Below are 26,810 nucleotides of genomic sequence, written 5' to 3'. Positions count from 1 at the left end.
TGACTGTACATGCCTACACTGATTTACTGTCATACAAGGAACAATCACAATTCAGAAAAAAGCAAAATAAGTTAAAAAAGGCTCATGGAGGAGTCTACACATTTTAGGATAGAGCTACAACTAACATTGCACTGAGGACCACTCCTCCATACTCTGCGCACAGTGCTGTTGTGACATACAAGGGTGGTCCGCACAATACATGATATTATATTACAATGATGTGTTCCACTCCGTCCCCCCGACTAGTCGAACAGAAGGTCTTCATCGCGATCTTCAGCCAGGAGATTGGCCGGTTCCGAGCTTCTGGAATCAGCCCACGCCGCGCGCTCCTTTTCCGCTTTTTCTTTGATAATTTTCTTCTTCTCCTGGATCTTTTTTAATCTGAATTATAGACAAGAACATAGTGGGCTATGGTGTTTTATTCCCTCCAATTTACAGTGCCATGTAAAAGTTTGAGCACCCCTGGTCAAAATCACTGTTATTGCTAAAAGCTAAGCAAGGTGAAGATGAAATGAGCTCTAAAAAATAAAGAAAATTTGCACCGCAGGTCAATTTCTGCATGGAGATTATTCTCAGCAAGTGGATGAGAATGATAAATTCAGGTGGAAAATCTTCAATCATTTCGGTCCTAACTGAGGGAAAAACATAACTGCAATTGTGGTCTTCTATTTTTGGGAACAGCTGGGGTGCAGTAGTAATAAAACCCATGACTGTGCACTTAAAGGGGTTTTCCATTTTCAGAAAACCCCTGTACCCAGCAACAGATTGTTTCAAAAAACAAAAGAATACCAGCCTCTGCATTACTTCCCCTTCCCAGGTCCAGCACAGAGTCTCCACCCGCTGCTCCCGGAGAGTTGTCTACAGCGCTGCCTCCAATAGGACAGCTCTGCCTGAGCTCACTGACTAGCCGAAGAGCTGTCAACATCAGTGCTGCAGACAATAACAGACACAGGGAGCAGCAGGAGAGCTGGACCTGGGGAGGGTGAGTAAAGCATTTTTTTTTTAAACAAACTTTGAGCAGAAAGTTGTATCCACGTGACGCCGACAGCAGAAGTTGCTTGTACCTGTAGAACTCTTCTCTCTCGCGCTCGTCCAGTTCAGTAATGATGTAAGACAAGGTGCGCTCAATTCTAGGAATAATTACTAGGGAGGGAAAAGAAAAACAGATATCATCATCATCATTGGAAATCGCATTTTCCCCGTGTGAATATCCTTATGCCACTTTTCCACATTAGGATTCCGCTCCTTGAAGGTTTTTTACCAAACTTATATTCCGATGTAGTGGGGTGCAGATGCGGAGACCCCACTAATTTCTAAAAAGAAGGGGCAGAAGTGCTCAATTGAGTGATCAGCCCCATCATTTCTGATTGGTCGTACTTGGCTCTCCTCAGATGCAACAGTGCAGAACCTATGGCATGTCAGAAGCCGGGTAAAATAATAAGCCCCCATGGCTTATTGTTTTATTTCATTTTTTGAGAGGCGATATCACAAAACAACCCAAAAACTGATGCTGCCATTTACATTTTTTTTTTCAATTTTGGCTTTCACTGTACGGGATAAATAATTCTATATATTATCAGACAATTCTGAACTCTGATGCCAAAATCTGTTAATTTTTTAAAATTTTTAGACTTTGATATTTGCATTACAGGCTCTAAACTATATATATATATATATATATATATATATATATATAATTTATTTTTTTTATTTGGGTGGGGGGAATTTTTTCTTTAAAAATATTTTAAAGTTCTTTTTTTTTTTACTTTGTTTTTTTCTTTTATTTCTTTTATTAGTCCAGTTAGGGGACTTGAAGCTGTGATAGCAATATTGTAATAGCGTATTATTGCAGTCTACTGTATAATTACCAGTCTCCAATGAAGCCAAGCCACATGCTGGGCTTCATACGAGCAGTAATATGAGGGCTCAGAACTGCCAAGACAGTCAGTCAGCATCCCATGGGTGCAGGGAAGGGTGCGACACTGACCCCACCACCTCTGCTCCTAACCTCCTACAAGAATGAAAGCAACATCTGAGAGGGTCAACGGTTATCATCAGGGCTAGTTTCCATCACAGAAGCTACTTTCGCTCGGATGGCAGCTTTATTACACCTCGCTGGGCATGCCTCATGGAGAGACCCCTCTCGGCGGGCGCGCCTCTGGGGTCCAGGGTTCAAATCCCATCCCACCAAGGACAACATCTGCAAGGAGTTTGTATGGGTTTCCTCTGGGTTCTCTGGTTTCCTCCCACACTCCAAAGACATACTGATAGGGAATGTAGATTGTGAGCCCCAATGGGGACAGTGCCCATAATGTCAGTAAAGTGCTGTGGAATTAATGGCGCTATATAAGAAACGCACAATAAATAAATAATCACTGACACTTAGCACCCATACCAACCACATGGGATCGGACAGGGTGAACCAAGCATTTACTAACAAACCAAAGTATGGAGGAGGGGAGCAGAAAAAAAAACCCAATAAAACAGGTTTTGCTTTCCTTACCGTGCTCTATGGCGTTAACACGACGGTTTGTGATTTTAATGGCTTCATCCAAAGTGACAAATGAAGTCTGCGAGAGAACAAGGGGAAAGAACAAGGGGATAGGTTACACATCTTAAGGAGCTTTCCCGCTTTTCATGGAAACAAAGATTAATCGCATATAAATGGAAAGTTCTACAACTCCGACATAGGTTTTTTCATGCTGGGAGAGGGAGAGAGTTCTGCTCCCAGTGGATATATAGGCGACAGCTAAATGAACCAGCACAGAGATGTGTGAAGAGACTCGCCGCCTCCTATAGACAGCAGCACATACAGAAATGAGAGATACCTGCTCTCCTATCTCTGTTTAGTACATGTTGAGAAGCAGCAGCATGGAGCACATAATTCAACAGTACTGCGCAGGGTAGCTGTGACTCCAGCACTGAAAAAACACTCATTAAAAGGCAGCAGCTGAATCTTTGTATTTCTCGCTACCTTTGTCTCCCTTCAGCACAGGACACATTTGGTCAGGGAGTTCAAAGTAAATCTTCAGTGCAGAAGATGGGTAGGGGAGAAAAGATTGTAAATGAACAATGAGGCCTTTCATTATTAAGACATAAGAAATTTTTAATATCATTACTTATGGAAAAAAATAAAAATGAAACAATAGCTACTTTTATTCTCTCCATTTGATAATGCATCTGACGTCGGCAGGGAGAAAGTAAATGGCTGCAGTAATGCAAGTCTCCTCCTAGCCTTCCTCACTTTGAAATGAACGGCACGTGTTTAGCATATACAGTGGGTACGGAAAGTATTCAGACCCCTTTACATTTTTCACTCTTTGTTTCATTGCAGCCATTTGGTAAATTGTAAAAAGTTCATTTTTTTTCTCATTAAAGTACACGCTGCACCCCATCTTGACTGAAAAAAAACAGAATTGTAGAAGTTTTTGCAAATTTATTAAAAAAGAAAACCTGAAATATCACATGGCCATAAGTATTCAGATCCTTTGCTCAGACACTCATATTTAAGTCACAAGCTGTCCACTTCCTTGTGATCCTCCTTGAGATGGTTCTACTCCTTCATTGGAGTCCAGCTGTGTTTAATTAAACTGATAGGACTTGATTTGGAAAGGCACATACCTGTCTATATAAGACCTCACAGCTCACAGTGCATGTCAGACCAAATGAGAATCATGAGCTCAAAGGAACTGCCCAAGGAGCTCAGAGACAGAATTGTGGCAAGGCACAGATCTGGCCAAGGTTACAAAAGAATTTCTACATTACTCAAGGTTCCTAAGAGCACAGTGGCCTCCATAATCCTTAAATGGAAGAAGTTTGGGACCACCAGAAGTCTTCCTAGACCTGGCCGTCCAGCCAAACTGAGCAATCATGGGAGAAGAGCCTTGGTGAGAGAGGTAAAGAAGAACCCCAAGATCACTGTGGCTGAGCTCCAGAGATGCAGTAGGGAGATGAGAGAAAGTTCCACAAAGTCAACTATCACTGCAGCCCTCCACCAGTCGAGCCTTTATGGCAGAGTGGCCCGACGGAAGCCTCTGCTCAGTGCAAAACATATGAAAACCCGCATAGAGTTTGCTGAAAAACACATGAAGGACTCCCAGACTATGAGAAATAAGATTCTCTGGTCTGATGAGACGAAGATAGAACTTTTTGGTGATAATTCCAAGCGGTATGTGTGGAGAAAACCAGGCACTGCTCATCCCCTGCCCAATACAATCCCAACAGTGAAACATGGTGGTGGCAGCATCATGCTATGGGGGTGTTTTTCAGCTGCAGGGACAGGAAAACTGGTTGCAAATGAAGGAAACATGAATGCGGCCAAGTACAGAGATATCCTGGATGAAAACCTCTTCCAGAGTGCTCTGGACCTCAGACTTGGCCGAAGGTTCACCTTCCAACAAGACAATGACCCTAAGCACACAGCTAAAATAGCAAAGGAGTGGCTTCAGAACAACTCTGTGACCATTCTTGACCGGCCCAGCCAGAGCCCTGACCTAAACCCAATTGAGCATCTCTGGAGAGACCTGAAAATGGCTGTCCACCAACGTTCACCATCCAACCTGACGGAACTGGAGAGGATCTGCAAGGAAGAATGGCAGAGGATCCCCAAATCCAGGTGTGAAAAACTTGTTACATCATTCCCAAGAAGACTCATGGCTGGACTAGCTCAAAAGGGGGCTTCTACTCAATACTGAGCAAAGGGTCTGAATACTTATGACCATGTGATATTTCAGTTTTTCTTTTTCAATACATTTGCAAAAATTTCTAGATTTCTTTTTTTTTTTTTTCAGTCAAGATGGGGTGCAGCGTGTACTTTAATGAGGAAAAATGAACTTTTTAGAATTTACCAAATGGCTGCAATGAAACAAAGAGTGAAAAATTTAAAGGGGTCTGAATACTTTCCGTATCCACTGTAAGTGAACAAAACTTTATAGAACAAACCACAACTCCGAATTAGAAACTTGAATCTGCATACTGAAGTGTACAGTACATACGAAATGGATTTAAAGTGGATTGCTGGAGACCGTTGTTGCAGACCTTGTTAGTGGCTGTATTAGTTCTACATTGCAAGGTGAAAGTTACATACAAAATGTAAGACCTCCACCAGGTTAAAAGGAGTCTGTCAGCACAAAATTACAGTTCAAACCAAGCACGGACGCTCGGTGCACTTTTGGTGTGGCCAAACATTTCAGTGCACCTTCCCAACTAATTGTTTTACATTATTTGTCTCCATTCCCTCTCTTCCTCCATTGATGGCTCTGGCTTTACAAGAGGCAAGGGAAGGGTGGAGATAGATGGGAAACAAGTAGGTGGAAAAGTGTAACTGAACATCTCGGCCACACCAAGGGTGCACCTGCATCAGTGCTTGGTTACTGGACTGCTCAGCCACACCAAGGATACATCTGCATCAGTGCTTGGTTACTGGACTGCTCAGCCACACCAAGGGTACACTTGCATCAGTGCTTGGTTACTGGACTGCTCGGCCACACCAAGGGTACACCTGCATCAGTGCTTGGTTACTAGACTGCTCGGCCACACCAAGGGTGCACCTGCATCAGTGCTTGGTTACTGGACTGCTCGGCCACACCAAGGGTGCACCTGCATCAGTGCTTGGTTACTGGACTGCTCGGCCACACCAAGGGTGCACCTGCATCAGTGCTTGGTTACAGGACTTCTCGGCCACACCAAGGGTGCACCTGCATCAGTGCTTGGTTACTGGACTGCTCGGCCACACAAAGGGTGCACCTGCATCAGTGCTTTGTTACTGGACTGTTTGGCCACACCAAGGGTGCATCTGCATCAGTGCTTGGTTACTGGACTGCTCAAACACGCAAAGGGTGCACCGGCATCAGTGCTATGTATGAACAGTCATTTTGTGCATAGACTCACTTTAAAAAGGTATTCCCATCTTACAAAGCTAGGGTTTCAAACTCTAACGGTTAAGTGGGCTGCAGAAAGAAAATATTTACAGCGGACGGACAGCATTGCTTGCAGGATCAGATGACGTTTTCAGTGATACAAAAAATGCTATGTCAGTATATTGAAAAAGCTACAATTTTCTCATCTTTTTTTACGGTGTTAATCATATGGGTTGTGTCAAGGGTGTGTCAGAGGTGACAGACAGTCGCATTGCAGTGGGTTGCAGGAGATCTCTATATTTGGCATTGCAGATAGTTTCTTAGAGAAAAGGCTATCTTTAAGACCACCTCCCTCTGGTAATTAGCTCCCTGGCCTGAGTGTATATATACCTGGTGTGTCTGACAGGGAGTCGCCGGCTACATCCATTTCTACTTGTGAAGCTTAGCAGGAGCAGTACTTTGTCCTCTCTGGAGCTTGAGGCCGTGTGCATATTTGGAGTTCATCCAAAGCTAAGCCATTTCCTGTTTTGTCTACCCTTGTTGTCTTTAGAGTTTAGCGTAGGTTGACTAGTGCTCATCTCCTTCCATCCCTAGCCTTATCCATACGCCAGGGAAAGACAGGGCGAGGCACGCGTGCGGCGATTGCTGAGGAGGCAATATAGGGACGATAGGCGAGACAGGGTGACGCCAGATCAGACTATGAGGTCTCCACTTCCCTCTATCCCTAGTGTCTGGGCTCCCTTTTCCTCTTCCCTCTGTGTTGCACTAAGTCTTTCCCACACCTGGCGTGACAGGTTGTGGATCAGTTTTATAGCTAGGGTCGTTCAGGACGATACCAAACATGCACTTTTATTTTTTATTTTTTGATAAAACAGCACTTTTAATGGTGAATTTTACGCTTTTTTTTCCCCTTACTTAGTCTCTATACTTTCATTTGGCTGATCGCTGATCTAACATCCTGCAATACCTCTGTAAGACCCCCGCGGAAGACCACGTGAATTTTGCGTTGGGGCAATTGACACACAGGCACAGAGCATTTTATTGGGAAGCACGGGTCACTTTCCCCATGATGTTGTTGCTATGGATGATCTATACCATTTGTCTTGATTTACACTTGCCATTCTGTGTTCTTCTGTATTGTTGTCGCTGGACCCTATATATGTTCTGTACTCCATTGCGGTGTCGCTGGACCCTATATATCTTCTGTACTCCATTGCGGTGTCGCTGGACCCTATATATCTTCTGTACTCCATTGCGGTGTCGCTGGACCCTATATATCTTCTGTACTCCACTGCGGTGTCGCTGGACCCTATATATCTTCTGTACTCCACTGCGGTGTCGCTGGACCCTATATATCTTCTGTACTCCACTGCGGTGTCGCTGGACCCTATATATCTTCTGTACTCCACTGCGGTGTCGCTGGACCCTATATATCTTTTGTACTCCACTGCGGTGTCGCTGGACCCTATATATCTTCTGTACTCCATTGCGGTGTCGCTGGACCCTATATATCTTCTGTACTCCATTGCGGTGTCGCTGGACCCTATATATCTTCTGTACTCCATTGAGGTGTCGCTGGACCCTATATATCTTCTGTACTCCATTGCGGTGTCGCTGGACCCTATATATGTTCTGTACTCCATTGAAGTGTCGCTGGACCCTATATATCTTCTGTACTCCATTGAGGTGTCGCTGGACCCTATATATCTTCTGTACTCCACTGCGGTGTTGCTGGACCCTATACTGTATATGCGTCTGGTCACATTTGTACTCGGGTGCCATCTAGTGGCCATTTTGAGATCATACAAGTATATTTGTTTCCATGGATCGCTATTTGTTGTCAGCCGTCTATGACACTTCTGTGTAATGACTCTTTGTCTGCTGCCCCAGTACTTACAATATTAATGTGTCTCTCGTGTTGTCACATTTTTGTGTCCGCACCAACTGACCTGCTTTACTGCTTTTTTACTACATGTGATTGTTGCCCATTCATAAATTTTGAGCTTCACAATAAAAATATAATTTTTAGTGTAAATAGGCCTCTACACTATTTCTGCACTCATCTTGGGGTTCACACACGCCATTATTTGTATTTGTGTTCTCTAGTTGTATTGGGAGTTCCCCATATTATTTTTGGGATTATGGTCCCCAGCATTGTCCATTCCTCTGGTACTTTGGAATTGAATACTTCTGTGCTGCAGGATATCAGATCTGTCAGGTTTAGGGCACGGTAAGATGGCAGTATAAAACAGACTGTGGTCTCCATCTTCTTAGGTGAACAAATAACACTGCTCGGTGGGGAAGTTTCACATTTCTACTCTCGCCCCTAAAGATCCTATTGGCTGCATATTTTGTAGGGAACTTTCCTATGTTTGTGACACTACTTAACCCTGGGCTCTGTGTTGATTAAAGAGAAGTCCTGAGTGCACCATACAAGGCCGTGCTGGATTTATTTCCTGAGCGCTCGTAAAACAAATCTTACATACTGTGATTTGGCAACATCAGTAAGGGGTGATGGTACGCCCCTCCTTCGTGCTGTTCCGCCCCTCCTTCGTGCTGTTCCGCCCCTCCTTCGTGCTGTTCCGCCCCTCCTTCGTGCTGTTCCCTGCTGTCTCGAGGATGTCTCGGGAGCTCTGTTGCACCACGGGCAGCAGATAACAGCCTGAAAATACCCCCTGCCATAATCCGAACGTTTCGCCCATTTACAAGGAGGGAGGTGGATCTAAATCAGTGCTGCGAACCCTTCGCTCTGAGGTTATTGTTTATTCTAGGATATGTCATCATTCAGTGATCAGTGGGGGTCCAACCTCTGGGACCCCACAGATCATAATGTCAGGGTAAGAAAGACTATATATATTTCCACTTTTATACGCTTTGCTTATGTACTAACCACCATTTTGTGTCTTATAACAATAAGCTTTCCTTGCTACGTGTTACTTAGATCGAAACTTATGCTAAGATGGCGCCAGTATCAGCCAAGCACCTGTTTCAGAGAAATGAAACCAAAACATCAACTGATTGTTGTCTGCCCAGAGACTGAGTTAAGGAGTCGTGGACCAATCAGGAGTGGCTGGATACTAGACATTTATGGCTTACCCCGCCCCGAACACTCCATTTATGGCTTACCCCGCCCCGAACACTCCATTTATGGCTTACCCCGCCCCGAACACTCCATTTATGGCTTACCCCGCCCCGAACACTCCCTTTCCCCTCCCCATTATGTAGTGTATTTAAGTTTGTGCATGTGGAAATAAAGGCAGAACATTGCTGAGATCGTGGCTTGCCAGTAGCCTTCTGAGCATGCTCTGAGTTTGAACCAGCTTGTTGTCTGACTCATTCTTTGAATGGTTGACCCATGCTCATAGCCTTAATTTGGAGTGACTGGAGGACGAGTGGAATGTCGCTACGACCCCGACAATAAGTGATGGCATATCCTAGCAATATTTCATCACAACATATGATGGAAATACCTCTTCCTATAATATCTGGTTGTCACGCACAGTGTAGGAAAGAAAGTGTGACACAAAGGGATGAGGGAAGGGAGCCCAGACACTAGGGAAAGGGGGAAGTGATCTACAATCACCCTGTCTACCCCTACCGTCCCTATATTGGTTCCTAACCAATTGCCGCACAGGAACCTATCCCTGTATTTCCTTAGCGCTTGGCCCTAGATAGGGAAGGGGGGGGGGTGAGCGCTAGTCAATCCCCACTGACAACTAAAGACAGCAAGGGGAGACAGACACAGGGGAAGTAGCTTAGCGTGACTAGACTTCAGAGAGATGGCACACATGGCCTCTTAGCACCAGAGAGGAAGTATGAACTGCACTTGTTCCAAGCCTTTACAAGGGGTCATGTGAATATCACCGGCACCTGAGTAGCAACCAGGAAGTATTTAAACACCCAGGCCTCATTGTCAATTAGAGCAGGAGGGAAGTAGCTGCTGGGTCCTAGAGTGAGACAGATCTAAGGTGTTAGTAATGCCAAACGAAGGTATCTCCTGCAACCAACTGTAGGGCGACTGTCACACCCGTGACACTGGTAGAGGAAACATGGCAGCTTGAGGTCTATCCTGTACACCTATGGGCACCCAGCCATACCTGCAATGAGGCCAGCTCCACCAGCAGCTCCACCGCCTTTGCATAATTCCTCTTCAGTTTAGCGAGCTGTTCTCCACCTCTCGCCAGACCCGTTAATTCGTAACCTGATAGGATACAAAGGATCAGGAAAGTGTTTATCGATGTGTCGAGGTAGACTATGAAAATAACGGAGGCTGTATTGCTAATAAGTGTACAGAGAAAAAGAATTCATCTTATACTCACTATCGCCCCCTTCTTGATAATGTTCAAACACGGGTAAGGTCACACCTGGAAGACGGAAGAACAGTCAGTGATGGCACATCTACGATCACCTCAGTACATTAACACAGCTGTCATGGCAATCTATCGGTGCCCCACGATCACATTACGGGAGCACCGATGGGCACGTGGAATGACTCACCCCTGTGCTGGTGCTTGTGAAATGCCACTGTCACAGATTGACAGCAGCATTTAACTGGTTAACAGCTGCGGGAAGAGCTCCTCTCCACCTGCGGCTGTTAAAGGCACATGATGGCTGATTATACCAGCCATCATCTGCCGGTGAAGATGCAGGCTTGGCATGCGAGCCCGCATCACAGTAAGGGACACAATATATGATGTAAATGTACGGCATATGTCGTGAAGGGGTTATTTTAATGTATTTTGGGCTAAAAATCTTTTTTTTTTTTTTTTTTAAATTGGGTTTTGTTAACAATTTTGCCTTTTATAGCATTTTTTGTTGCAAAATGAAGTAACTGATAATTCATCAGTGAGCTCGTTCTGATGGTCTGAATGTAGCGTATGGAGCTCTTATCGGCCTTCTTAGCTCCTCTCAGCTCATTCATGACCACATCAAAGTGGAGTGTGCAGGAAAGCAAAGACTGTAAAAACCAAACCGAGCAAAATTTTTAGTGAAACCCAATTGGAAAAATATTTTTTAACCCCAAATACACGCATTTATCATATATTTTGGACTATAAGACGCAACTACACTGATTTTCTGTGCGCTTTATGACCACACATAAATGTGGGCACACAAGCTCCGCTCAGTCTCTCCTGCTCAGATTACCGAAGCCATCCTCCTCCTCCTCCTCCCATCAAAGTTTTTATCCTGCTAATACATTGCAGTCATATCATATAGCCCTGTGTACTTACAACTGCTCATTTTGCCTTTCTACTCAGCCAATTCTTCTCTTTTCCATTAGGTCTATGCCATCATGTGATTAAACACTGACCGGCTGAATCCTTCTAAGCACCATATAGAATGAGGTAATTTTTTCCTGCATGAGTCATCATTAGAACTACAATTCTACATCAATGCTAAGTCTCTTGCGGGGGGGGGGGGAGCTGGGTCAGGAGTTGAAGAAGGGGATGATTCATGCAGGGAAAATTGACCTCCTATTTCTACATAGAGCTGAGAAGGAATCAGCTAGTCAGTTTTTAATCACGTGATGTCAGACCTAAATGGGAAAGAGGAGAATTAACTAGGTAAAAAGGTGGGCTTCATAGAGAAGGTGGGCTCTATAGAGGAAAACACACTCTGCCATAGTGATCAGCCTGGGCCTGCAATGATGCTCGCCCCCCCCTTGCGCCTCTTAGTGATTCCGGGGGTATACCTGAGCCCCCTCCTGATGCTGGGAATCGATCATTACCTGCTACATTGTCCTTCTTTGCTCGAACTTTAACTTGGGCTTTATTCACATTCTGGATAACCGTTGTGCTGTGGCAGAGAAAAACTAGATTAACCAGAGCTGAATCTGTTTACAATGTGTCATAAAAAATATATTAATGTTTTAAATGAAAAAAAAAAATATATAAATTTACTTTTTTTAATGGGATAAAAATTGGAAAAAATACTGTAAAAAGTTTTGATATTTTCCACTGTTAAACACTAGGGGGAGCAGCTGCTGAAATTTGCCATGAAAACCTAGTGTACAGCTAGCTCACTTTATGACTGCAGTAAAAGTGGGCGGAGTCTGATCATGTGGGTGTGATGTCACTCCGCTCCTCCACTTCTGGGCGATTGGACAAGGATAAGGGAGGATGAACAGTATCACACATTATAAAATTAGATGCATGGCTCAACAGACTGCATCACACATGATAGTCTGCTGAGCTGTGTATCTAATCCTATCATGTGCGATACAGTCAGTGCCTCTAACCTTACCTGTGATTCAGTCCGCTGAGCTACGCATCTGAGCCTGTCATGTGTAATCCAGTCTGTGTATCTAATCTTATGTGTGATAGTCTGCGGAGCCATGTATCTAATTCAATATGGAGTCAGCAGTGTTGGCGACTTTTCTGCCCTCTGCTCCTCAGCACTCGGCCCCCTGCTCTGTAACGTTACGGGGTCTTCACTTTGTGGCTGAGTTGCTGCGGCTCCTTCCACTTCTCATTAATACGACTCACAGGTGATGGGGGAAGAAATGTCAAACTGGCTAGTTACCCCAGTGGCCCCTATTACAGGACCGCGCTCATATTAGTGAGGCCGGAACGGCACGCCCCAGGGCGGCAACGGGGCCGGAACGGCACGCCCCAGGGCGGCAACGGGGCCGGAACGGCACGCCCCAGGGCGGCAACGGGGCCGGAACGGCACGTCCCAGGGCGGCAACGGGGCCGGAACGGCACGTCCCAGGGCGGCAACGGGGCCGGAACGGCACACCCCAGGGCGGCAATGGGGCCGAATATTATATACCAGGGGGGATAAGGGGCCGAATGTTATACACCAGGGAGGCAATGGGGCCAGATGTTATACACCGGGGAGCAATAGGGTTGGATGTCATACATTGGGGGGCTAAGGGGTTGGATGTTATACACCGAGGAGGCAATGGGGTTAAATATTATACACTGGACGACTATGGGGCTGGATGTTATACACCAGTGGTCTAAGGGGTTGGAGGTTATAAACCAGGAGGCAATGAGGTTGGATTTTATACATTGGGGGACTGTGGGGATGAATGTTATACATTGGGAGGCTGTGGAGCCGGATATTATACATTGGGGGGCTATAGGGCTGGATGTTATACATTGGGGGGCTGTGGATTTAAATGCTATACATTGGGGGCTATGGAACTGTAGGAGAATTCCATGATTCAATGATTAAGAGGTATACCCCAATACCTTCCCCTATAGTGCATCTTGTGCTGCATCCAATCCTTGTATGACACTATAGCGATGCGACTATCATTTTTGCTGCTCACCTGAAATCTCCTGCGGTGAACTTGGCTTCAGCGAGTGAGAAGGCGGCCTCCCTCATTACCTCCCCCATTAGCATCTTGGTCTACAACACAAATGTCAATGAGAAAAGTTAAAGTCAATTCTGGAGATAGAAATCACCCAATTCATATTCACCACACTCTCTTACAGGGGTTTTCCAGATTCGGTTATTGTCTGCAGTCAACAAGGGGCAGATCCACTGAACTCACTTGTTGGTTGCAGCACTTCACGCGACGTCAACATTGCAGACAACAGACACCTGGAGAAGCGGCGGAGAATTAACACTGGACTCGGGGACGGTGAGTAAAGAACAGTTGTTTTAACAAACTGCAACTAAGAGTCAGGGGTTTTCAGAAACCAGAAAGGTAGTCAGGGGTGCACAAACTTTCCAGGTCCGAAGGCCACATTGTAAGATTCTACTGCTTCCATCAATCATTAGAAAACCTAGTAGTGTATTCTAACATCAGACATTTATGGCTTATCTACAAAACGTCATATTAATAGAAAGCCCCTGAATAAGCTCCACAGGTGAAACAGTTACCTACGGTGAGATTGGAGTCCTACCCCAAGGAAGAGGAGGCGCTGCATATACATGCTACAGCAATGCCCTGCATATGGTAACATAGCGAATCAGAAGGACTGTACTACATTTCTAATTGGAGGTAATTGCTAATATTATTATACCTACTACATATTGGGATAGGATCTTGGAGCTCGGAATACCCCTTTAAGCATGTGAAATGCTGCTTGATCGGGCTGAGATCTGGTGATGACTCAGCCATTGCAGAATACTCTGCATCTTTGCTTTCTCAGTATGTTTTGGGTCATTGTCAATCTGTATTGGGAAGCGCTGTCCAATCAGCCTTGCGGCATTTGATTGAATCTGAGCAGAAAGTATCACCCTGTACACACAGGATTCACATCATCAATAGCAACTAGTGACCTGGTGCCAATGGAAGCCATGCATGCCCATACCATCACACGGCCTCCACCATGTTTTACAGAGGGTGTGCTGTTCTTTGGATTATGAGCCGTTCCAAGCCTTCTCCATACTTTCTTCTTCCCATGATTCTGGTACAGATTGATCTTCGTTTTGCTTTTCCACATCTGGACGCCTTCTTTAGATGTTTTTTTTTTCAAATTCTTATCTGGTCTTTCTATTTTTAAGACTGACTAATGGTTTGCATCTTATGGTGACCCTTCTGTAAGTAAATGGCGTAGATATACGGGTAAGCCGTATTACAGACATACGCGAGTTTAAGCACGAATAGCGATATTAATCAAAGTATAGTTTATGTGATGCCATAAATACAGGTTGTAGCTACTAATGACCAAAGCACAAAGAATAACCAAGAAGATATTCACAAAATCAGACATCAGAGAGATAGAAGCACATTAGTGCAGATGACCATACCAGTCACTGATAGAACTCAGGACATGTAGGGATGGAAGAATAAAAAGTTGGAGGAGAAAGTACCAGGAAGAGGTATAGTGGAAATACAGGCAGAACAGGTCATCAACCGAAAAAATGCAAGTGTCTTACCGGATTGCTGAAGGGAAAGACCTAAGTGATAGAGTGCAGGGGTAATAGCCCAGACGATGTGCATGCAGGGAGCACCACACAGTGCCAGTTTACATAGCCTGGTAATACAGCTTTTTTCCGCTGCTTGGCGTGGGTATGGACAGCAAACGTCATGATAGGAGAGACCTCTATAGGACGGAGGATTGCAGTGTCCTAAATGAATCACGATTTCAGCTTGCATTATGAGTGCCAGATTCTAGTCTGTACATTGTGTATGCAGCGGTGTCGTATGTGAGCTCCTACACAGAGGGACGTATACCCCTATCCATAGACTCTGAAACACAGACCTCCTGGAGAGTGTTCTTCACTTGGGTCGATGTTGTGAAAGGGGTTTTCTTCACCATGGAAAGTATTTTGCGATCATCCACCACTGTTGTCTTTGGTGGACATCCAGACCTTTTAGAGTCCCCAATCTCAGCAGTGCACTTTTTTTTTGCAGAATGTAACAAGCTGTTGATTTGGCCACTCCTAACATTTCTGCCATCTCTCTGATGGATTTCTTCTTTTTTTAAGCCTAATGGTCTGCTTCTCTTCCATTCACAGCTCCTTTGTCCGCATGTTGTGTGTTCACAGCAACAGATTCCAAATGCAAATGTCACACCTGGAATCAGCTTCAGACCTTTTACCTGCTTAATTGATTATAGATTAACTAGGGAATAGCTGATGCAGACCAATAAAGAACATGTGAGATAACTGTCCAATTACTTTTGGTCCCTTTAAAAAGGGGGAGCTACAGAGCTGTAATTCCTAAACCCTCACTACAATTAGGATGTGAATAGCCTCAAAGTAAAGCTGAGAGTCGGCACTTTAAGCTCATATTGATTATATAACTGTATCTTCAATATGTTCTGGTAAACAGCTAAAATGACAAAACTTGTGTCACTCTCCACCACCCCTATTCTCTTTTCTTTGATAAGACATATATGAATAAGAAGTCGCCAGGCGCTCATGTGCTTCTTCCATGAAGTGCAGTGATACCTATGATCAGTGCAGGGATCTAATGACCATCCTCTGTCCCCTGCAGAACAGAGATATGGCCGACTAGTCTCTAATATCAGGAGACTGCCGCCATGTCTGGGTCTCGTTAGTTGTGAGATGCCAGAAGAGCATTGCATTGTGGGTTGTGTGTCCTCCTCTCAGATGCAGCCGGACCTCACCTCTATAATTTTCTTAAGGATCTGTCGGAAGCGCATGGTTAAGGCATCAGACTTTTTCTTCAGCAGGTTGCGTCCAGTTTGGGCACCTTTCAAACGGGCCTTCATGATGGTCTGAGCCCTGCAGAAAAACAAAAACAAAATTATGGAAATTTAGACCATCACTGACCTGCTAAATGAATGTGTGCCCAACCACTAGGAATCCCAGCAATCACTGGGTAAGTACAGATACAAAGTGCTGCTGAGTGCAGGGAGTGTTGGGGAAACAGATGGCAGAAAGGACCAGATTAGGAGGAAAGGGTAGAAAGGGAGAACGAAGGACAGTTACATTAGGGAGGTAATGTGACAGGCCAGCCTAAAGGGCAAATGTGTTTTTAGAACATAATTAAAACTGTAGATATTGGGAACCACATTGTCTTGGATAGTGCATTCCAGAGAACTGGCGCAGCACAAAACAAGTCTTGAATACAGGAGTAGGAGGTTCAAATTACGGAGGATGTTCATCCTATGTCATAAGCAGAATAGAGATCATCGAGAGCTCAGGTAGGGTGGAAGACAGATGAGGGAGGAGATGTAGGGTGGTGCAGCACTGCGGAGAGCACGGGTAAGGTGGTAAAAACAAATGAGATGAGGAAGAAGATGTAGAGTGATGCAGCACTGTGGAGAGTACAGGTAGGGTGATATACACAGATAAAGGAAGATATGTAGGTTGGTGCAGGACTGTGGAGAAGACAGTAGGGTGGTAGACAGATGAGGATATGTAGGATGGTGCAGCACTGTGTTGAGAATGGGTGGGGTGGTAGACAGAGAAGAGGGAGGAGATGTAGAGCGGTGCAGTACTGTGGAGAGGACAGTAGGGTCGTAGACAGATGAGGAGATGTAGGCCGCTGAGGCAATGTGGAGAATGGATAGGGTGATAAAGGAGATGTAGGACAGTGCAGCACTGTGGAGAATGGGTAAGATGTTAAATACAGAAGAGGGAGGAGATGAAGAATGGTGCAGCACTGTGGAGATAAGGGATAAGGTGGTAGACAAAGAAGAGGAAGGAGATGTAGGGCGGTGCAGCACTGTGAAGAATCGGTAGAATGATAGAAAAGGGATGAGAGCGGTGCAGTACTGTGGAAGACAGATGAGGGGAGATGTAGGGTGCTGAGGCAATGTGGAGAATGGATAGGGTGATAGAGGAGATGTAGGGCAGTGCCGCACTATGGAGAGAATGGGTAAGGTGGTAGACAGATGAGGAGGAGATGTAGGGTGGCGTAGCTCTGTGGAGAGAATGTGTAGGGTGGAGACAGAAATTAGGGAAGAGATGTAGGGTGGTGCAGCACTGTGGCGGATTTTGTGAGTGATAGTGATCAGTTTATATTGTAATCTTTAGCAGATGGGTAACCAATGCAATGACTGGCACAGGGTGGAAGCATCGATGCCGCAGCTGGACAGAAATAGGAGGCTGCATTCAGGATAGGTTGGAGAGGACAGTGCTTAGTGATAGCATAACTGATTAGTAGAGAGTTGCAGTATTCCAGACAAAAAGGAGTCAGAGCGACAGTAAGAAGGTGAGGAAAGGCCGGATTATTGTGATGTTTTTGAGGTGCAGGTGACATGAGCGAGTGATAGGACACAGGGAGTGAAGGAAAGATCTCAGTGACATACAACACAAGAGCATTCTGCGGAGTTATGGCAGCACTACCTACGAAAAAGGAACTACCAGGCTTAGATAGGTTAGGAGAATAAAAAGTTCAGATTTGGAAAGATTCTGTTTCAGATACAGAAGTACATGATGTTAGCGACAGACAGACTATTCCTGCCATGGAGGGACATGGTTTCGATAAGAGGCACTTCCTACATCAGTTCCTCAATCTGACTGACTGACATACTGATAGGGTAAGCGCTAGGGGAGGGCAACAAGGTAAGCTTCACGTGACATGACAGCCATGAGGGCCAATGGGGTCAGTACAACATAAGGGGCAAATCTTAGAAAAAATATTCCTTACATTTCATGATTCCCCTTCACTACACTGCTTTCTATACATTTTGCAAAACTGGTCATGTAATTACAAAGATCGGCACGTACAGTGGTGTGAAAAGTGTTTGCCCCCTTCCTGATTTCTTATTCTTTTGAATGTTTGTCACTTAAATGTTTCAGATAACAAAACAAAGATTACTTGTGTGATCACAAAATGCAGTTTTTAAATGAAGGTCTTTATTATTAAGGAAAAAAGAAATCCAAACCTACAGGGCCCTGTATGAAAAAGTGATTGCCCCCCTCCCAAAAACATAAATTATCTGTGGTTTATCACATCTTTGGGAAGTGGAGTTCAATTTCCCTAGCCACACACAGGCCTGATTACTGACACACCTGTTCTCAATCAAGAAATCACTTAAATAGGATCAGCCTCACAAAGGAAAGTAGACCAATAGATCCTCAAAAGCTAAACATCATGCTGCAATCCAAAGAAGTTCAGGAACAAATAAGAAACAAAGTAATTGAGATCTATCAGTCCGGAAAAGGTTATAAAGCCATTTCTAACGCTTTGGGACTCCTCCAGCAAATCACAGTGAGAGGCGAAAACATGGAACAGTGGTGAACCTTCCCAGGAGGGGCCAGCCAACCAAAATTACCCCAAGAGCGCAGCAACGACTCATGCAAGAGGTCACAAAAGACCCCACAACATCCAAAGTACTGCAGGCCTCACTTGCCTCAGTTAAGGTCAGTATTCATGACTGCACCAAAATAAAGAGATTGGGCAAAAATGACATGCCAAGGCGAAAACCACTGCTGGGCAAAAACAACATAAAGGCTCATGTCAGCTTCGCCAGAAAACATCTTGATGATTACCAAGACTTTTGAGAGAATAGTCTGTGGACTGACGAGACAAAAGTTGATCTTTTGGGAAGGTGCATGTCCCATTACATCTGGCGTAGAAGTAACACAGCCTTTCAGAAAAGGAACAATATACCAACAGTAAAATATGGTGGTGGTAGTGTGGTGGTCTGGGGCTGTTTTGCTGCTTCAGGACCTGGAAGACTTGCTGTGGTAAATGGAACCATGAATTCTGCTGTCTACCAAAAAATCCTGAAGGAGAATGTCCGGCCATCTGTTCATGACTTCAAGCTGAAGCGCACTTGGGTTATGCAGCAGGACAATGATACAGAACACACCAGAAAGTCCACCTCTGAATGGCTTAGGAAAAACAAAATTAAGACTTTGGAGTGGCCTAGTCAAAGTCCTAAATCCAATTGAGATGCTGTGGCCGGACCTTAAAAAGGTGGTTCATGCTCTGAAACCCTTCAATGTGGCTGAATTACCACAATTTTGCATAGATGAGCGGCCAAAATTCCTCCACAGCGTTGTAAAAGACTCATTGCCAGTTATCGCAAACACTTGATTGCAGTTGTTACTGCTAAGGGCGGCCCAACCAGTTATTAGGTTTAGGGAGCAATCACTTTTTCACACAGGATCCTGTAGGTTTAGATTTCTTTTTCCCTTACTAATAAAGACCTTCATTTAAAAACTGCATTTTGTGGTTACTTGTGTTATCTTTGTCTAATATTTACATTGGTTTTGTGATCTGAAACATTTAAATGTGACAAACATGCAAAAGAATAAAAAAAATCGGGAGGGGGGCAAACACTTTTTCACACCACTGTAAGTGTGCTCTGTTGTTTTTGGAGCCCCCTTAGAAGTCAATGGAGAAAGTCACATGTGCTGTCACGTATCCACTGAAATTAGCTGGACCGGGCAGGATGAGAAACGAGAGGGGCTTAGAAGACCCCAGTTCTTGAGACAGGAGAATGGTCCAGAGCACCAGAAAATTACCCATCATGTAAATTTGAAGAGACACTAGAATGAAGTCACTGAACTGACGGGTCACGTTATGTTCCTAGGATTGTACTTCTATCAGAGGTTACATGTGTAACCAAAAGATGAGTATACTGATCAGGTTTTTATATTTAATGTGTTTTATCCATAAAAAAAGAAATCTGAACTCTTACAACAGTCACACTGGCCACTAAGCCCAGTAATTGGCTCGTACTTCTTGTACTTTCGAGCAGCCACATGGACATAGGCAGCAAGAGACAGGCTGACCGAGCTGTACTGGAGATCTTTGTAGACATGCTGGGACAAATGTACAGGAGGGGGAGGTGGTGAGCTGTGACATCACCTATTGTGATTGGTGGATCTTCTTATCTACTGTATACAGAGGTGTTATCTGTCATTGTACAGGAGGGGAGCTGTGACATCACCTATTGTGAATGGTGGATCCTGTGTTATCTACTGTATATAGAGGTGTTATCAGTCTTTGTACAGGAGGAGGAGGTGGTGAGCTGTGACATCACCCATTGTGACTGGTGGATCCTCTTATCTACTGCATATAGAGGTGTTATCTGTCATTGTACACCTGTCTGTCATAATGAGATTGCTTTAAAGTCTTCTGCACAGAATGGACAGTGTGAGTCTAGTATTAGGCCCAATAGTCATAGTGAGACTTGCAGGATTACATGGACCCTAGTAACTTCCACCTGACTGCTGGATATGGAGACCAGGCGTGCACTGTGAGGCTCCTCCACGTACACAAGCTACGATTATCTCTAGCACATACAGAGCAATCACTTACAGGGGCTGTCCGGTCTATAATGACAAGTCTGCGGTTACTCCGACTGCACACTTGTGAATCTTCCCATCACATACACTGTGCGCGGCGATGTATGCGATATACATACTGCTGGGCAGAAGCCGTCTAGTGGGCGCAGCCTCGCTCAATGCAAGTGACAGCAGACCTGTCATTCTACACCGGACCACCCCTTTAAAGCTTCTCAGGAAACTACATCTGTCTGTACAGACAGCGATACATGGAGGCCAATCGGATGAGTTACTAAATCAAAAATAGCACTGCTCAAAGAGTTAAAAGGGAACCTGTCAGCTGCTCCGCGCTGCCGTCACCATGGTCAGGGGCCTGGCTCTGAGGAGATCATCCCAGCACCTGTGTCAGACCTGGTGCAGGACATTATCAGGCCACATGTGGGCAGAGTTTAGGCAATTCTTAGATCGATACCAATAACGGACCTCCATGTTTCCCAGACCTGAATGGGATCACATCCCAGTGTATCTGACGCGGCCATGTAGTGCCACAGTCCATGATCCACCAATATCTGGGAGGAGATCCCCCACGGGGTCATCTGCCCCCTCATCAGGAGAATGACCAAGCCTCAGGAGTGCCTGCAGGCACGCAGGGGGGGAGGGGGCAGGCGCCCAGGCACGCAGGGGGGGAGGGGGCAGGCGCCCAGGCACGCAGGGGGGGGGGGAGGGAGGGGGCAGGCGCCCAGGCACGCAGGGGGGGAGGGAGGGGGCAGGCGCCCAGGCACGCAGGGGGGGCAGGGCAGGTGCCCAGGCACGCAGGGGGGGGGGGGGGGCAGGCGCCCAGGCACGCAGGGGGGGGAAGGGGGCAGGCGCCCAGGCACGCAGGGGGGGGAAGGGGGCAGGCGCCCAGGCACGCAGGGGGGGGGAGGGGGCAGGCGCCCAGGCACGCAGGGGGGGGGAGGGGGCAGGCGCCCAGGCACGCAGGGGGGGGGAGGGGGCAGGCGCCCAGGCACGCAGGGGGGGGGGGCAGCAGGCGCCCAGGCACGCAGGGGGGGGGGTAGGCGCCCAGGGGGAGGGGGGGGGGCAGGCGCCCAGCCACGCAGGGGGGGGGGGGCGTCAGGCGCCCAGGCACGCAGGGGGGGGGGGGCGGCAGGCGCCCAGGCACGCAGGGGGGGGGGGCGGCAGGCGCCCAGGCACGCAGGGGGGAAGGGGGCAGGCGCCCAGGCACGCAGGGGGGAAGGGGGCAGGCGCCCAGGCACGCAGGGGGGAAGGGGGCAGGCGCCCAGGCACGCAGGGGGGAAGGGGGCAGGCGCCCAGGCACGCAGGGGGGAAGGGGGCAGGCGCCCAGGCAGGCAGGGGGGGAAGGGGGCAGGCGCTCAGGCACGCAGGGGGGAAGGCGCCCAGGCAGGCAGGGGGGCAGGCGCCCAGGCAGGCAGGGGGGAAGGAGGCAGGCGCCCAGGCAGGCAGGGGGGAAGGGGGCAGGCGCCCAGGGGGGGAAGGGGGCAGGCGCCCAGGCACGCAGGGGGGGAAGGGGGCAGGCGCCCAGGCACGCAGGGGGGGGGGGGGGGGGCAGGCGCCCAGGCACGCAGGGGGGGGGGAAGGGGGCAGGCGCCCAGGCACGCAGGGGGGGGGAAGGGGGCAGGCGCCCAGGCACGCAGGGGGGGGGGGGAAGGGGGCAGGCGCCCAGGCACGCAGGGGGGGGGGGAAGGGGGCAGGCGCCCAGGCACGCAGGGGGGGGGGGGAAGGGGGCAGGCGCCCAGGCACGCAGGGGGGGGGGGGAAGGGGGCAGGCGCCCAGGCACGCAGGGGGGGGGGGGAAGGGGGCAGGCGCCCAGGCACGCAGGGGGGGGGGGGAAGGGGGCAGGCGCCCAGGCACGCAGGGGGGGGAAGGGGGCAGGCGCACAGGCACGCAGGGGGGCAGGGGCAGGCGCCCAGGCACGCAGGGGGGGGGCAGGGGCAGGCGCCCAGGCACGCAGGGGGGGAGGGGGCAGGCGCCCAGGCACGCAGGGGGGGGGCAGCAGGCGCACAGGCACGCAGGGGGGGGGGGCAGCAGGCGCACAGGCACGCAGGGGGGGGGGGGCAGCAGGCGCCCAGGCACGCAGGGGGGGGGGGGCAGCAGGCGCCCAGGCACGCAGGGGGGGGGGCAGCAGGCGCCCAGGCACGCAGGGGGGGGGAAGGGGGCAGGCGCCCAGGCACGCAGGGGGGGGGAAGGGGGCAGGCGCCCAGGCACGCAGGGGGGGGGAAGGGGGCAGGCGCCCAGGCACGCAGGGGGGGGAAGGGGGCAGGCGCCCAGGCACGCAGGGGGGGGAAGGGGGCAGGCGCCCAGGCACGCAGGGGGGGAAGGGGGCAGGCGCCCAGGCACGCAGGGGGGGGGGGGGGGGGCAGGCGCCCAGGCACGCAGGGGGGGGGGAAGGGGGCAGGCGCCCAGGCACGCAGGGGGGGGGAAGGGGGCAGGCGCCCAGGCACGCAGGGGGGGGGGGGAAGGGGGCAGGCGCCCAGGCACGCAGGGGGGGGGGGGAAGGGGGCAGGCGCCCAGGCACGCAGGGGGGGGGGGGAAGGGGGCAGGCGCCCAGGCACGCAGGGGGGGGGGGGAAGGGGGCAGGCGCCCAGGCACGCAGGGGGGGGGGGGAAGGGGGCAGGCGCCCAGGCACGCAGGGGGGGGGGGGAAGGGGGCAGGCGCCCAGGCACGCAGGGGGGGGAAGGGGGCAGGCGCACAGGCACGCAGGGGGGCAGGGGCAGGCGCCCAGGCACGCAGGGGGGGGGGCAGGGGCAGGCGCCCAGGCACGCAGGGGGGGAGGGGGCAGGCGCCCAGGCACGCAGGGGGGGGGGCAGCAGGCGCACAGGCACGCAGGGGGGGGGGGCAGCAGGCGCACAGGCACGCAGGGGGGGGGGGGCAGCAGGCGCCCAGGCACGCAGGGGGGGGGGGGCAGCAGGCGCCCAGGCACGCAGGGGGGGGGGCAGCAGGCGCCCAGGCACGCAGGGGGGGGGAAGGGGGCAGGCGCCCAGGCACGCAGGGGGGGGGAAGGGGGCAGGCGCCCAGGCACGCAGGGGGGGGGAAGGGGGCAGGCGCCCAGGCACGCAGGGGGGGGAAGGGGGCAGGCGCCCAGGCACGCAGGGGGGGGAAGGGGGCAGGCGCACAGGCACGCAGGGGGGCAGGGGCAGGCGCCCAGGCACGCAGGGGGGGGGGGGGGGCAGGGGCAGGCGCCCAGGCACGCAGGGGGGGGGCAGCAGGCGCACAGGCACGCAGGGGGGGGGGGGCGGCAGGCGCCCAGGCACGCAGGGGGGGGGGGGGGCAGGCACCCAGGCACGCAGGGGGGAAGGGGGCAGGCGCCCAGGCACGCAGGGGGGGAAGGGGGCAGGCGCCCAGGCAGGCAGGGGGGAAGGGGGCAGGCGCCCAGGCACGCAGGGGGGAAGGGGGCAGGCGCCCAGGCAGGCAGGGGGGAAGGCGCCCAGGCAGGCAGGGGGGAAGAGGGCAGGCGCCCAGGCACGCAGGGGGGAAGGGGGCAGGCGCCCAGGCACGCAGGGGGGAAGGGGGCAGGCGCCCAGGCACGCAGGGGGGAAGGGGGCAGGCGCCCAGGCACGCAGGGGGGAAGGGGGCAGGCGCCCAGGCACGCAGGGGGGAAGGGGGCAGGCGCCCAGGCACGCAGGGGGGAAGGGGGCAGGCGCCCAGGCACGCAGGGGGGAAGGGGGCAGGCGCCCAGGCACGCAGGGGGGAAGGGGGCAGGCGCCCAGGCACGCAGGGGGGAAGGGGGCAGGCGCCCAGGCACGCAGGGGGGAAGGGGGCAGGCGCCCAGGCGCCCAGGCACGCAGGGGGGAAGGGGGCAGGCGCCCAGGCACGCAGGGGGGAAGGGGGCAGGCGCCCAGGCACGCAGGGGGGAAGGGGGCAGGCGCCCAGGCACGCAGGGGGGAAGGGGGCAGGCGCCCAGGCACGCAGGGGGGGGGCAGGCGCACAGGCACGCAGGGGGGGGGCAGGCGCACAGGCACGCAGGGGGGGGGGCAGGCGCACCGCAGAGTCACATTACGAGTTGTCGCTATGAATGGATCTTTTTAGGATATCCTGCCGGCTGGGATATGGAAACAATTTCATGGCGGAGCTGGGAATGTGCACGGCCACTGGTAATGTGAACAGCTACTTACAATCCTGATGGTGGGGCAGAGACGTCTCAGTACACTCCCAGTATAGGATCATGCCGCATTTCTTCCCCGGCAGCTCCTCATCTGCCTTCTGCTGGTCCGTTCTGCCGGAGAGGTCGTCTGGTGCCCGGCTGGATCCAGAACGCCCGCAGGCTTGTTTGCTCTACACACATCTTCTGTTTACATCACATTACCCTAAAGACAAGTCCGCACCCCCTGTCAGGCCGGTCCTCACCACAGCTGGTGACAGGGGGCGCATCTGGCACATCCATAGGGGCAACCAGAATAACACTAATATCAAACAGATAGTAAGGGCACCCAGCACCTTGGCATCATAACACCCATTAGGTCATTATACTGAGGGGGATTCTAGGAGACCCATTTGGGGGGGGGGGGCATTTTCAGAGATATCTCATCATTCTTTTAAAAAGGCAGAAAAGTTTATGAGACATAATAAAGGGTCAATTTTTAAATCAGAGGACCCCTTTAAGGCAAGAGACATTGGATCACAAGCGTCGCATGTGTCCGGTAGGAAAATGTGATTTCTTTCTGGTCTTGTGCTCCAGCATCAAAACAAGGAAGGAGTTGAACAAGCGGCGATCCAGAGCAGAGGACGCCGCTGATCTCCATGGACCACACAATGGAGGATGTTGACAGTGAACACAACTGCTGTATACGGTAAAATACACAGCGGATGAGGGGGGAGGGGAGACTGACACTGCATGATACAGATACCTTACACACAGGTCATAGAACTAAAGAGGGGCACTTACTTTTAAAGTGACACTATCTAAACGATCATTGATCAAAAGGAAGGGGGCTGCAAGTCAGATCCCCCCAATCAAATACCTACGGTTAGAAAGGGTCCCACATTACTCCCCACCAAAAAGCTGCTCTGATCCCAGCTGTATAAACCCTTCAATGTATGACAGGCAGGTACATCACAACATGCAGGCAGCATACAGCTCCGGCACCTATAGGGTCCAACACCACGTGATGGACCTGGGGCTGGGAAGGCCCCCAATTCTGCCATATGTGAAGCCCATCAGTGGCCACTTCATATGGCATTGTGATCTCTCCTATGTACCACAATACTGCACTATCACTGTATATAGTACAGACGGTCAAAGGTTCAAGTCCCCTGAGGGAACTAAAAAATAAATACAGTGTAATGCTAAAAATATATATATATATATATATATATATATATATATATATATACATACATACATACATACATACACACACAGACACTCCAAAGACATACTGATAGGGAATCTACATTGTGAGCCCCAATGGGGACAGTGATGACAGTATCTGTACAGTGCTGTGAAATTAATGGCGCTATATTAGTGAGTAAAATAAATAATATGTAAAATTTAAATTAAAAATAATGCAAAAATATATTCTAATCATCTCACGTTTTACCAGTTAAATATATTAAAAGATATAACAATAAATAAAAAATAATCTAAATATGAACAATATTTGGTATCACATAAAGTAAAAATGCCAAACCAAAATTAATTAACCCGGGGGGGGGGTAAAGGCCATAAGTCTGGACCTCCGAAATAAAAAGCAATCAAAAGTCGTGCGTGACCCAAAAATAGTGTCCGATAACAACGCCCCCCAGAAAAAGCAAGTCTTCATACAGATGGACAGAGATATTAAGACGTTACATGTCTTGGGAGACTAAAAGAAGGAGAAAATAAAATGAAACAAGAAAAAATCCTGTGTCCTTATAAGACGCATTAATGTCAGGTGATGGTCAGACACAGGCATTTTCCGGAGATGGAAACCCCCTTTAAGGCCTCATTATTGGTGATACCATCAGGCTGTGGCCGCACAGTCCGCACACGCACCGGGACAGACTGATAATATATATACTATGTACATACATCCGGGAGGGGAACACCTCGATCCTGTCTTTGCCCGACATCTTGTCCTCAGCGCCGCTCAGCCTCCTCTGCTGTCACTAGCCGCTATCACGGGGTTCTAGCTCTGGTCATGTGACGCTGGTGTGGCAGAGGGTCGGACGGGAAGCTCCAACGATCACGTGACTTGTCGTCTGCTACTTATTTTTACTCATTATTCCCTTTTTTAATATCCCTCATACCCCATACACTAATACTAACAGTATTAATGCGTTATGGTTCTATTTTTGAACCCCATTAACAGTAAGGCCCAGTTTGCCACAACCAAGATGGCC

At 49.6% G+C, this 26,810-nt stretch overlaps 1 protein-coding gene across 2 annotated transcripts; it reads right to left on the bottom strand.

The window, feature by feature from the left end:
- Positions 1-26,653, bottom strand: ATP6V1D (ATPase H+ transporting V1 subunit D). 2 transcript variants are annotated; one of them, XM_073639204.1, is made up of 9 exons: positions 26,500-26,653; positions 15,890-16,007; positions 13,135-13,214; positions 11,587-11,654; positions 10,178-10,222; positions 9,956-10,059; positions 2,504-2,570; positions 1,065-1,143; positions 1-381 (listed from the first exon to the last, which is right to left on the bottom strand). In XM_073639204.1, the coding sequence occupies exons 1-9, from the start codon at positions 26,538-26,540 to the stop codon at positions 243-245; spliced, it is 741 nt and encodes a 246-aa protein (XP_073495305.1). In that variant the 5' UTR covers positions 26,541-26,653; the 3' UTR covers positions 1-242. The 2 variants fall into 2 exon arrangements, with proteins under 2 accessions (XP_073495305.1, XP_073495306.1); XM_073639205.1 differs by lacking the exon at positions 26,500-26,653 and adding an exon at positions 24,605-24,724.
- Positions 26,654-26,810: the final 157 nt, after the last annotated feature.

The sequence above is a fragment of the Phyllobates terribilis genome, unplaced genomic scaffold (assembly GCF_046119375.1).
Source record: "Phyllobates terribilis strain yellow unplaced genomic scaffold, ASM4611937v1 Scaffold_7__3_contigs__length_470593459, whole genome shotgun sequence".
In the NCBI taxonomy this organism is placed as follows: Eukaryota; Metazoa; Chordata; class Amphibia; order Anura; family Dendrobatidae; genus Phyllobates; species Phyllobates terribilis.
Note: the sequence above shows the minus strand (reverse complement) of the source record. Positions and strands in the feature narration are given on the sequence as shown.